Consider the following 12,913-nt stretch of genomic DNA (forward strand, 5'->3'; position numbering starts at 1 on the left):
TTTCTCGTAGCCAGCGCCACTCAACAGGCAATTTACAGCTGGACAGTGGAAAACAGATAGCGAAAAGGAGCAGTAAGGAAGTTGCCCGGCCTAATCACTTTTTGATTTATTTGCCAGAGTTGCGCTCAAAACTTTTGCAAGCAGCTCATATTTCTTGGTAATTCTGCGGTCTGTCTCCTATGTTGCCTGTTGCTTTTGTGCTGCGTAGCACAGTTGAAAGAAATACATGAACCGAGATTCAAACGTAACAAATAATATTTTGCTTAAATGCTGCGTTGCAACATTTGCTTAAATTTTGATTTTAAGTAAATACCTAAAGGAAACTTTGGCAAACTATCGGAAAATCGTGGTGTCTGTCTTTGAAATTCCCGCACAGGTCTTTATATATTAGCTTTATATATTATTTTTCGTACCTGTTCTGTTCTGGGCACTGGCAATTTTCTACTGGCAATTTTCTACAAATATGTCAAAAGTGTTTAAGCTTGCCGACAAACTTTTAAATTACTTTCAAGTCTAAAAACTTGGCCAACAATTTTGCCTAGTCTTATCGGCTAATTTGTATGAGATTGTTCATAATCTGTGATTAGCCAATTAGGTGTTCTGTCCGACGAGATTTGCTGCCAGAACCAATTTGAGCAACAGCTATGACGTATAATTGAATCTAACATGATACGACTTTAAATATTTAGCAAGTTGTAGAACTTGAACTTATTTGGAAAGTGCGTCAGATATTCAATCTGTGCTAAACTTTGCACAACGTTACAAATTTATCACATTGCTTGAACTTTCGTTGGCATTCTTTTTAGTCTTAAATGCTTGAAATGTGCCCTGTCGTTGCCTGCGTCATAAAAAATGCATTCAGGTAGGTCAATTCCAGCACCTGTTGACCTCACTGGGAACAGTTATCTTGCGCATGCTCCAAAATTCAAATGGGTTTTGGGCGCCAACTGCTGCACTGTTCCCAGCAATCAGCTGATGGGCGGGAAAGCTTTAAGCGAGAGTTTTTTGCAAGAAATGAATTTCTTATTTTCGTAGCCCAAAAGAAACTTTCAAATGAATTCATAAGATTTGTAAATTTATATAATTAATTTAATAACCTTTAATTTGCATAAATATGCACAATATGTTACTCGTTTTGTGTTTGATATATATTTATATTAAATTCCTTAAGATTAATCGCGCTTAAAGTTGAACTAAAAAGCAAAATTTTTCAATTTTTGCAATTTATTTTTACATAATATTCAAAATTTGATAATTTGCAATTTTGATATATATTTGAAATACTTGGAATGCACAAAAATAATTTGTTGCTTTTCGTGTTTTTTTGTTGTTGTTTTAATTGTATTGTTTCGAATAAATTGTATGCTATAACAAAGAACTCATACGCATCATATAGTACAAGTACCTACATAGGTGTATATATTTTGTTTAAAGCCATTAGGTTCTTGTTTAGTGAAATCCTATTTGATTTAAATTGGTACATTTCTTCTATGCTTTAAGTTGTTGCTTCTTTGTTTCTTGCTTTAAAAGGTGTGTACGAAAAAGTTTGTAATTAAAAATATATATGTGAATCTTTCGTTTTTGTTTTCTTATTTTATTTTTATTTTTCTTTTTTTTGTTTTTCTTTTCTCTTTTTTTGTAAATATACACTTTTGTTTTCTATTCGCTTTTTTAATAATTGAATAATTGGACCATTTGTTTATTTGACGTCGTGGCTTAGAATTTCCTATGATAATAATAAACATTTCTTTTTGTTCCGCACAATTCCCAGGTAAATATCTCTAAACTAACGCACATTCCTTTATCGATAAGGTAAATACTTAATATATTAATCTGATGCAACAGTTTGTTAAATATACACATATCTATTTGTGTACATATGTATGTATATATCTTATGTTCCCATAAGGTAAAGAATTATGTTTAAAACGCTTTACAAGTGTGGCTCTCCCTACTTTCGTTGCCCTGTCTACGGTTGTTGTATTTTGTATATATATATCTGTAAACATATATATATATATATTGGTACAATATGCTAATTTTGCTTTTCACTAATTGATTTCAGTTAACGTTTTATTTGTGGGGTAATCAACGCTTCAGCTACTCGTACTACACAACTATGCGATCTATGTATGTATATATATATATATTTATGTATCGGAACGCGATAACTATGGATTGTTTATTGCCTTGCTTAGCAAATTCGTTAGGTTTTGTCATATGTATGCTATGGTATGGTAAATATAAATATACATGTATATTTATAGATATATATTGTGTGTAGTTCTATGTAATTTAACAACTTGGCCCCCAATTCGACTGAGTACTCCTTGATTAGGTGTGTGACGGTGTTCTAGGTGATTAGATGTTTAATGTATTCTTTTTCCGTGTTTTTCTTTTTGTTTACTTATATAATGTACATAACGTTGCAATCGGCTATTTTCTCAGTGCACAGCATCGATGTCCCGTTGCGCCCGCGATATTTTCAGCTTATCCTTGGGCGTATTATCCTCGCCCGATTCCAGTGCAAACATCTTCATCTTCTCCTTAAAGGACAGCTTCTCTGGCACCGCATCTCCAGCGCGTTGTTGCTGCTGCTGTTGCTGCTTCTCCGCCAGGCGACGTTGTCTCGGATCTCTGTGAAGGAAGAGCACGTAGAATAATTAGCTCCTGTATGACAAAAATAAGCAAAACATGTCTGACTTACCTATAAACTTCTTGGGCGCCAATGACGCCTGGCGTTGATTGCACGGTGGTGTTCCAGAGCGCCGCATCCGGTGTTGAAGGCATCGAGGGTAACATGGAGGCATCCAGATTGTGCTGCATATACTGCAAGTAGTTCGGTATATTTATTTTACTACTATTATAAATTACAATATGCTTAAATAAAACTTATCTGTGTTGTCAAATTAATATAAAATAATATTTGAAATCATGTCCAAAATCAGATATAATTAAATGATATAAGAAAATTACAATTTAAATTAGAAACAAAAAAAACTCTGGCACTTTTTTCAGTCGAATTAATGTTGCTTAACGCAAATCTGAAGCAAATGCTTAGTAAATAATCTTCATGCTGCAGATGTACCCATAAATATAATGTGATTTGCAACTTACGCTTGCATCCTCGCGTATGGTATCCAAATCCTGATGCTCCAACGCATAGTTGTCAAGCAGATATTGCTGTTGTAGTTGCTGCTGTTGCTGCTGTTGCAAGAGCTGCTGATGCTGACTGCTAATGCCAACAAAATTGTTATCCTCATCATGGAAGCTCACACGTTTGTTGTCCCGCTGCAGCAGCGGCGGTGGAGTGCCCAAGCTCATCCCTGAGCCCGTTGCCGAGACATAAGCTGCATTTAATTCCATGGCGCTCAGCGGCGACGGTTGCATTGTGTTATTGTTTAGGCTGCCGTTGTTGTTGTTGTTGTTGCTTGCGGTCTTTTTAATCTCAACGGCAGCTGCCTGATTGCTGGTGGCGGTTTTCAACAGGCCCACCGACGAGTTATTGCCAACACTCGTGCGTTGCTTCTGCTGCGACATAATTAGATACGAGCTGTTGCGCTCTGGTGGCGGTGGTGGTGGCACCACCACTCCACCACCATCTAGCGTCGTCTCATTGTTGTTGTCCTTGTCGAGCATGGTCAGCTGCGTGAGCTCTTTGGCCAGACTCGAAATGGGATGCTCCGTCTGCAGATGCCGTTCGTCCGCAAAGCTCGCTGACTTTTGGGATTTCGATGGCGACGAGGGTGCTCCACCACCAGCACCACCACTGCCGCCCGCTCCACCCTCCGAGTAACGATTATGCTTGAGTATGCTTTTGGGCTGTTGTGTTTGTGTGTTGACTGCATTTGGAGCAGCTGTTGCTGTTGTAGTTGCTGCAGCAGCTGCTGTTGCTGCTGCTGCTGTTGTTGCTGTTTGGGTTGGTGGCTCGATGGCATTGCTCTCAGTGATTTCAGCGAGTTTAATCTCCGTCTGGCGATAGTTGGTGATGGGCGTTTGTATGGCACTGCTGACCGTCGACAGCCGGAATAGCTCCTGCACATTGTCCTTGTCGTAGGACTGTTCCTGTTCATCCTCCTGCTGCTGCAACTCCTGAGCGCGTCGCTCAAAGTCTCGCTCCAGGACGAGCGTCTTCAGCTGCTCCTCCTGCTGCGGCGTGCGATTCACTGTCGCCGACGATAGCTCAACAATCTGCTGTTCACGCCAGTGTCGTATGTGTTCGCGTCGCATCTCCAGATCCTTTTCGCGCTCCTCCCGCTCCCAGGGATTGCTGCCGCTGTGCAACGGTCGTGTAGTCGCCGCTTGATTGCTGGGCAAATAGCTGCCTTTGGGTGGATCCAAGGTGCTCGCCACATAGTTCATGCCAGGCGCCAGCTGCTGGGTGGCCTTGAACAGCGGATGGGTGGCGGTGGGTGGCAACGGTGGCTTATCCTCGCCGGGGTGTTGTGCGGGCAAATAGCCAGCTTGTTGCTGCAGTCGCTGTTGTAATTGCTGTTGCTGCTGCTGCTGTTGCTGCTGTTGTTGTTGTGGTTTAGGCGGCGCCGCTGGCTTGCTGGGTGATTGTAGACTGCCCATTGGCTTCGGTGGCAAAGTTATAAAATTTGGCGAAGCCTGTTGTTGTTGTTGTTGCTGCTGTTGCAGCTCGTAGAGTGCTGCTGCCTCGTGCAGCTGACTACGACGCGCATGTTGCTGATAGTCGAGGCCACCATTCTGATAGCCCGGCACAAATTCATTCACATTCTGCATGCTTTGACTGGCGCTCATTGGTGCCTGTTGCTGCTGTGTTGCGTGCTGTTGCTGCTGCTGTTGTTGCTGCTGGTACATGTTGCTTATGTTGGGCATCGATGGCGCCATCATTTGCTGCATGCGTAGCGTATGCTGAAAATTTTGCTGACTTTTGGCGCGATTGTTTAACGTGAGCTGCTGGCCATTTAAATTGCTGCTGCTGTGCGCAAATTGTTGCTGTTGCAGTGCATGTTGCTGTTGTTGCTGCTGCTGCTGTTGTTGTTGCTGCTGCTGCAGTTGCTGTTGTGCAGATTGCTGGCTGTGGTAGTAGGCAGAAACAGGGCGAGTGGGCAAATTAGCGCTCGCCTGCAAGTGTTGCTGGTAGGGCGAAGCCTGTTGCTGCTGCTGCTGTTGTTGTTGCTGCTGTTGCAGTGTGGCAGCATGCGGGGAATTGCCATTGTAGGCGTTCATGGTGCCAAGTCCGGAAATGGTCGCTCTATAAGAAATTAATTTTAAACACATGATTCATAGTTTTGCACAAATTATCGCTACCAGCAACTGTTGCTGCTGTTGCTGTGTCACATGTGTATGTGATATGTGTGTGTGTGTGTATATGTTGCTGTTGTTGCTGTGTGTGCCGTGTTGCTCGCGTGTTTAAATTTAATGACAAATATGGGGTGTGTCTGTGCCAGCTAGCGAAAATAATCAGTGACTTGTGTTGCTGTTGCTGTTGCAGGTGCAGCAACAACACACGCAACAAAACAATAATAATAACGATAATTAACGAGAGAGAAATGTGTGTGTCTGAAATGAGGAACAAGGACAGCAACACGCTAATTACTCACGTACTTGGCTCAGTTCAACAAGCTGATATTCCCTTTGTATGGGTATAAAGCCGTAAAGTAATTTCTTTAAGCGTAATGTCGTCCTAGAAAAAGCCAAAGAATTTTAAGCTAACAACAGCAACAACCCCACACACACACACACACACAAACAATAGCAACATCATCCAAGATTTTAAATTATTGATTCCACATGGGTTTTTCGAAAGGTACTCTGGTTTATGGCTGAATGCGTTTTTCATTCCCCACTGGCCATTCTGATGGCCGTCGTTTCACTGCGGTTTCTAACCATGAAAGGACTATGACTAAAGGTCATATTGCTAACCGCAACTGACAACTGCTAACTGCGACTATCAGATATGCTAGCAATTGTAAATGAAATAATTCAAATTATAAACATTGAATTTAAAGAAGGAGTCGAAATGAGCTCACTGACTGAATATTATAAGTCAAATTGGAAAAGATTTATCAGCTGTCACATACAATAATTAAAAGCAATCGTAACGAATATTCCATAGAACTGCTGACAACGATTTAATTATAAGTGACTATCCCAGAGTTTATTTCTACATTTTAAATATCCTTTTTTTTTTTTTTTTGTCAAAATGGAACTTTATCTTAGACAACCCTAGACGCAGAATCCGTTAACAGTTTTTTGCATAGTTCTTTAAAGTCGTTCGAATGCAAAAAGGACTAAATTTAAACATTAAACTTTACCTCAAACCTGACCACAGTCAGCATGTCTTCTTTTTGATTTATGACTATGACTATGGCAATAAATTAAATGAGTTTCTAATTTAATTAAGGTAAAATAGTATTTTTTTTATAATAATAAAATATTGTATTCGCCTGCAGTTAAATTGAAAGTTATATTAACTATAAATATGTGGTAGGTACCCAAAAAAAAAGAATAAAATTAAATAAAACTTACCTCTCATTCAAAATTGGCTGACTTTGATTCTGTGCACGATACACGCTTAAATTCTGGTAGAAGCCCTGCTCGTTGCCGTTGCCATTTCCATTTCCATTTAGATTTGCATTTGGATTTGGATTTGGATTGTTGCGACTGCCATTTGGTTGACTCCGACGATGCCACCTCCTGCATTGTTATGCAAACTGTGCGTGCTGCGTGACTTGGAATTGGCCAGCGCTGTGTGTGTGGGAAGAGAAATCAATTACAAAACTGGACACTGTTATGGAGTTGAGCTTATAATTGCTAGTGTCATTTAGAGAAAGAGAGAGCGATATATGGGGGGTTAGTGAGTGGAATGGCAGACACTTACATATATTGCCAGATCCCGTGTGATGATGCAGGGCCGGCACCGATTTGCTATTGGGCAGGTGTGCAGCTAAGGGATTCATGATGTTACTACTGATGCTGTTGATGTTATTGCTGTTGTTGCTGTGGCTATTGTTGATGTTGCTATTGCTCAGATTTAGGTGCTGGTTGAGACTGTGACTCGTGTGGCTATTGGCAATGAGCGGCCCACCGAGTACGCCCAGCGACTTGGACGATTCGGCGCCGCCCATGCGACTCAAATCTCGCTCGGACATGCGGCGATTACCTGTTTATTATTTGTTTACCCATTATTATCCAAACAAAAGTGCAGCAGGATAAGAGGAGGGGATTGTTGTTGTTGTTGTGTCGGTGCATGGGTTTTGGGGGGAGAATAAATAGATTGTATTGGTTTTAGTAATCGTCATTTTGCAAGTTCCAAGTAATTATTTGTGTTGTCTTTGTGGGTGTGTGTATTGAATTTAATCAATTTTTAATTAATTCATTAATTATGCATTCAAAATGTAATTAAAGTTGGCAAACACAAATACTACAACAGCAATTCTACAAAAGTCTATGTCAATACAAATATAAAAACAAACATAAATACGATAAATGTGAGTCAGAATATTTAAATGCGCATCAAATGTGAGAACAAAAGCAATTTGTGTAGACAGTGGATAAAGCACAAACAGTTTCGAATAAATTGTCAATTCAGCAACAATAATAAATGAATAGCAACAACAACATGCGTACAACAAAGGAAACCAATTTAATATTCCGTTCTCTGAAATAAAATTGCTTAAAACCGAAAAAGCAATTAAATTAACTCTAAATCCAGTAAAACTAATGCGATGCTGAAAGCACACAATTCTAATTAATTTTCTGTATAAATGTAGACAATATTTTATGTGCGACCACTAAATAATTAAATATCAAATCAACACTGAGTAAAAATCTGCATTTAAACCATATTAACTGTTTTTGGTGTTCACTTAAAAATAAATATAAAAAAAATACTAATAAAAAGCTGGAATTGCTAAATGTTGCAATCAAGAAACGACTATGAAGGAATTCAAAATTGTGAAACAAAAAAAAAACGACTTTTTTAAAGCAACACTAAATTGACACAAAAGTAAAAGTGGGCCTAGAAAACAAACTAAACGCATTGCAAGAGTTGGCATGTAATAAAATACAACAACAAGAAGTAGCAGAACCTCGGTGCAATGTAATTGGGTTGTCATCTGTGCGTTGGACACATCAGCATCGACGACGACGACGACGACAATGTAGTTGTTGCTGTTGCAGCTGCAGCTGCAGTTGTTTCCGTTGTTGCTGGCCTAACAGCAGCAGCACCAGCAGCAGCAACATAATTATCATGGACATTAGCGGAGCAGCAGATACAATCGGAGGAGGAGCAGGAACAGGTGCACGAACATGAATCATCCTCATCCTCATTGTCATCGCTGCAGCTGCAGTTGCAATCGTGGTTGCTGTTGTTGCTGTTGCTGCTGTTGCTACTGCTGGTGGCCAAGGACAGCAGCAATTTGGCTGTTGAAGGTGGTGAGGCTGGTCGACGTTGATGATGCTGATGATGATGATGGTGGTGGGTGTGGATTTGGTGATGGCTTTGCTGTTGCTGCTGCTGCTGTTGTTGGCGTTGCCTTTGTCTCTGCTGTTTGTTGCGTTTCAGCTGTCGCACGCTATGCGCTCGACGATTATTGCACATGACGCTGCGACGACATTGCTGATGACGGGCCAGGGTTGGGGCAATTGGCTCCTGAACAGCAGCTGCTGTTGCTGCCTGGCAGCTGTCATAGCACTTGAAAGAGGAAGCAATATTGTTGTTGTTGCTGCTAGTTGCTGTTGCTGCTACTGCTGCTGTTGCTGGCTGTGTGTTGTTTCCGCGACAATGCGCACAACAAGGACACTCGCAGCTGAGTTGAGTTTGCTGCTGCTGCTGCTGCTGCTGCTCCTCGCTCGATTGTGGCAACTGGACATTGTAATCCTTGCCAGCGCTGCCAAATAAACTCCACTCCTTCAACTGCTTTAAAATGTCGCCCTGTTCATTTTGGGTGAGTTGAGTTTTTTCAGCTGCCAGCGCTGAGGTCGATTTCGATATCATTTTGCTCGGCACCAAATTTGGTTGAGCATCAAAATATGCGGCAATTTCACGCACCTTGCCCTGACCGAGATCCAACCGGAAGCTGGGACTGGGACTGAGATTCGTATGGCTGGAGGAGCGACGCTGAATAATATTATTGCTGATGTTGAGGCTGCTGTTGGGAATATCATTGGTGCTTGGCTTAAGAAGAGTTGTTGTGTTTGTGGTGCTGGCACAATATTGATTGCTTTTATTATTATGTACATGGGGTGCACAGGAACTGTCATTAGGAACTTGTATGCTGACTAGTGGAGGTTGTGGTTGAGCAGCACCAAACAATCCTGACCTTTTATGCGAACGCTCCGCGTTGAGTTGGCGTCGACATGGCGATTGCTGTTGCTGCTGTTGTTGGGTTTGGCGCAGTAGCGGCATGCGCTCAATGGACTCACTGGAGGAACGCTGGCTATTGGAGCCGGAGCCACCGGAACCGTAATCCACTGCCGAGCAATTCGTGGCTCGCTTCGTATTCAATTCGCGGCGTATCTTTTGTATTAGCGGCATGCGTTCAGCAGCCGACTGTTGTTGCTGTTGTTGGTCCCACATTGCCAGTGATTCTGTCGATGAATTGCTATTGGCAAAATGGCTAATGGCATCATGGGTGTGATATTTGCGATCGATGCTTGGGGCAACGCACGGCGTCGGTGGCTCCAGATCAAAGCTAACGGTCTTGCGATAACCAGCAGCCGGATTGCGTTTAATTGTCGAAGGAGTTGTCGTTGTCGTTGTGGTTGCCGTTGCAGTTGCCGTTGCATAACTGCTGCTGCTGCCGGCGAGGCAGGGACGTTGCTGCTGCTGCTGGTGTTGTTGTTGTTGCTCCTCTTCATCGTCTATAAAGGGTATATCGCCCGAATCGGCCATGGAGGCAATTGAGTCCTCGTTGAGCGGCTGATGTGCATCGCTGTAGCTGACAAAATTGGTAAAAGAATCCTGCGATTGCCGTAACTCGGACGTCTCCGGCACTGGCGCCGCCGCCGGCTCATCCAGATACTCCTCAATGTAGATGGAGGGTGGCGGTGTGCGTCGCAACGGACGCAATGGACTAAAATGTGGTGCGGCCACCGGTGGCTGATAGTAGCTCGATGTGGGCTCATTGCACAGATACAAACTGCTGGCGGAGCGTGCAATTGGTCGGGTATCCCTATACCTAGGATCAATGTGCAACTGATGCCCCAAGGCGCACAGTTCCTCCTGCAAACAGGATGCACTCAATCGCCGGACTGGCGGCGATGCGGCACGCATGCAGGCAAAGGACTCGCGACGACTGCGATTCAGACTATCATCTGAGATGGAGTTGTTGTAATAACGCGCCTGCTGCTGGTACGAGGAATGGCGGCGTTGTTGCGAATGCTCTTGTTGTTGTTGCGGTGGTTGCAGTTGCAAATAATTGTTGCTGCTGGCTGAGTCTTTATTATTTTGATTGATCGATTAATCGATTGATTGATTGATTGATTGTATGATTGATTGATTACCCAAAAAACAAATTATGCATTTGCGGCAGCGTTTGTGAATTTTTTTTTTTTTTTTTTTGGACAGGGAGGTATTTTTTTTTAGTCATACTTTGGTTTTAGCTTACACAAGTAAAAAGTTGATGTGGTCTGTGTTTTTTGTTGTTGTGGGTGTGTGAATTGTTATGCATTTATTATGTATGATTTGTATTTGTTGTTAGCAGCTACCCGGCACCAAGTAGTAAGTGTGTGTGTGTGTTAAATGTGTGAGTGTGTCTGTGTGTGTGTGTGTGTGCATGTTGTGTGTAGTATTAGCTGGGCGTAACTGTAGTTGCAACTACTACTCACCACGCTGTATAACGGGACTGGGCTGTTGCAGCAACGTTGCCAGACCATGATAAATGGCACCCTGCTTCGCCACCTCCAAACTGACAACGGGACCCGTGCGCACCAAGTAATCAGCGGCACTGTGAAAAACAATAACATAAACTAATTAAATTGAGTGTACAAAAGATACCCTGTATAAGAAATAATAATAAGATAATATAAGAATAAAATAAACTAATTAAATTGAGTATACAAAAGATACGCTTTACCCTTTGCAATAGTTAAATCTTAAGGAATCAGTTAAAAAAAAATATATATATATTAGTGATTTAAGTATCTTATCTGCAGGCAGACCAAAATATAAAATCATGTTTGTTTTAAGATAACAAATTAAATATTTTAAGCTACAATAGTCATTTTTGTACAGAAAAATGGTTGAAATTTAGCTTTACGGTTTACTTAGTTGTAATAATCTCTGAGCTATGCTTTTGATACCAACATTTTATTCTAGTACTGCGTATATAACAACTATAACTCATTTACAAGGGAGAGGCACAATAGACTCAATGGGTCGCAGCCATAATAAATACTAATAATGAATCCTCATTCAAAATTGAAATATATAGTCTTTCGTGCAGTGTATCAAATCGACAATTTCATAGAGAGACGGACGGACAGACAGGCAAACATATCTATACACTCAGCTCGTCGTCTGCCATTTGTTATTCATTTTCATTGTGTATATATAATAATACAATAATAATAATAATGATGATAATAATAACAATAATAATAATAATAATATTACAATATATCATTTATCTTACCGCTCCTGTGTTATGCCAATCAGGCTCTGTCCGTCGACGCGCAGCAGCTGATCACCCGCTTGCAGACGTCCGTCCGCATCGGCAGCGCCGCCGGGCACAACACTCTTTATGTAAATGCCCAGTCGCTCCTGGCCAGCGCCTTTGGCGGCCACTATGGACAGACCCATGCCGTTGCTGTTCTTGTGCAGCTTTATCAGCTGCATCTCCGGCTGGGGCAACTTGTTGGACATGGAGCTAGAGCTGCGTGCCTGTCAGTTGAATAGATTTAATAAAATAAAGTTATTAACAAAACAAAAATAATCACTTTAAATGCATTTTGTACAGCCCTGAATATGAATTCCGACGGGATATGAAATATATCGGAGAATAATAATTAAATAATGCTCAAATTTGCTTTGTTAATGACATATGACAATTAGTGAAAATGCATATTTAAATTCTTAAATACTTAAATGCTTAAAACAGCGTGTTGTTTTCACAATCATATAAAACGACAATTATTATCATGATTTAATCATTAAATGTAATGTAATCAAATGTAAAAACTATGGGCAACAATAAGAAAAACGAGAAAGCTTTGAAAAGGAGACAATTTAAAAATGAAAGCAATATTAATTCAGAACACATTTAAATCAATCCCAAATTTGTTGACTATGTTTTTAGCATTTAAAACGTCTATATAACGACTCAATTCCAGCACTCACATTGAATTGATGCATGTAAACTGTCCAGAGTCCAATCGATGTGGGCTGGGCGGCTAGTCGGCACATGCCCTGCTGCTGCAGGGGATTAAGAAAGTCGACCAATCCGGTGGGTATGCCGCGCACCACATCACAGCTGAAGCCATCGTCGGGAAGCAGCAGCGCCAAATGCAGTTCGGGTGATTCCTCCAGACGCACCTCGCGTCCATCGGCCCGCGTTAGTTCATCGGCCACAGATTCGGCCATGCGTATGGCTGTATCGACGAGATTGCGCGGAATCTTCTCCTGCTGCAGCAATGCGCCCATTTGCAGCGAGTTGAGCCGAAAACAGGAGCAGGCCAATTGTTGAATCTCCTCCACCGATGATTTGGGCGCCTGCAGAAACTGCGCACACTGATTAATCTTGGCCAGATGACAATCGGCGGCCAGCTCTAGACCCTGACGTTCAGCCCACAGTTCCAGCAGCTGCAAGCGCTCCGTCATCACCTTGCCCCACTCCCCGGTGCACATGTGCGAGTTGGCCACAATCTGCAAAAGTGAAAGGAATATTTAGGAATATACCAGAAATTCAATTTAAATAAAATAAGAATGAGCTCTGCATGGGTT

General features: G+C 41.8%; 1 protein-coding gene across 1 annotated transcript in view; it reads right to left on the bottom strand.

The window, feature by feature from the left end:
* Nucleotides 1-1,122: 1,122 nt before the first annotated feature.
* LOC6567965 (afadin) overlaps nucleotides 1,123-12,913 on the bottom strand; it is a 58,054-nt gene continuing 46,263 nt past the window's right edge. Inside the window, 9 exon segments of the mRNA XM_043215251.1 lie at nucleotides 1,123-2,637; nucleotides 2,708-2,829; nucleotides 3,118-5,221; nucleotides 6,499-6,647; nucleotides 6,650-6,717; nucleotides 6,851-7,132; nucleotides 10,801-10,919; nucleotides 11,607-11,854; nucleotides 12,311-12,835. Of these exon segments, the coding sequence (XP_043071186.1) occupies nucleotides 2,445-2,637; nucleotides 2,708-2,829; nucleotides 3,118-5,221; nucleotides 6,499-6,647; nucleotides 6,650-6,717; nucleotides 6,851-7,132; nucleotides 10,801-10,919; nucleotides 11,607-11,854; nucleotides 12,311-12,835 (3,810 nt within the window). The 3' untranslated portion in view covers nucleotides 1,123-2,444.

Source organism: Drosophila grimshawi, unplaced genomic scaffold, assembly GCF_018153295.1.
Source record: "Drosophila grimshawi isolate 15287-2541.00 unplaced genomic scaffold, ASM1815329v1 contig_311, whole genome shotgun sequence".
In the NCBI taxonomy this organism is placed as follows: Eukaryota; Metazoa; Arthropoda; class Insecta; order Diptera; family Drosophilidae; genus Drosophila; species Drosophila grimshawi.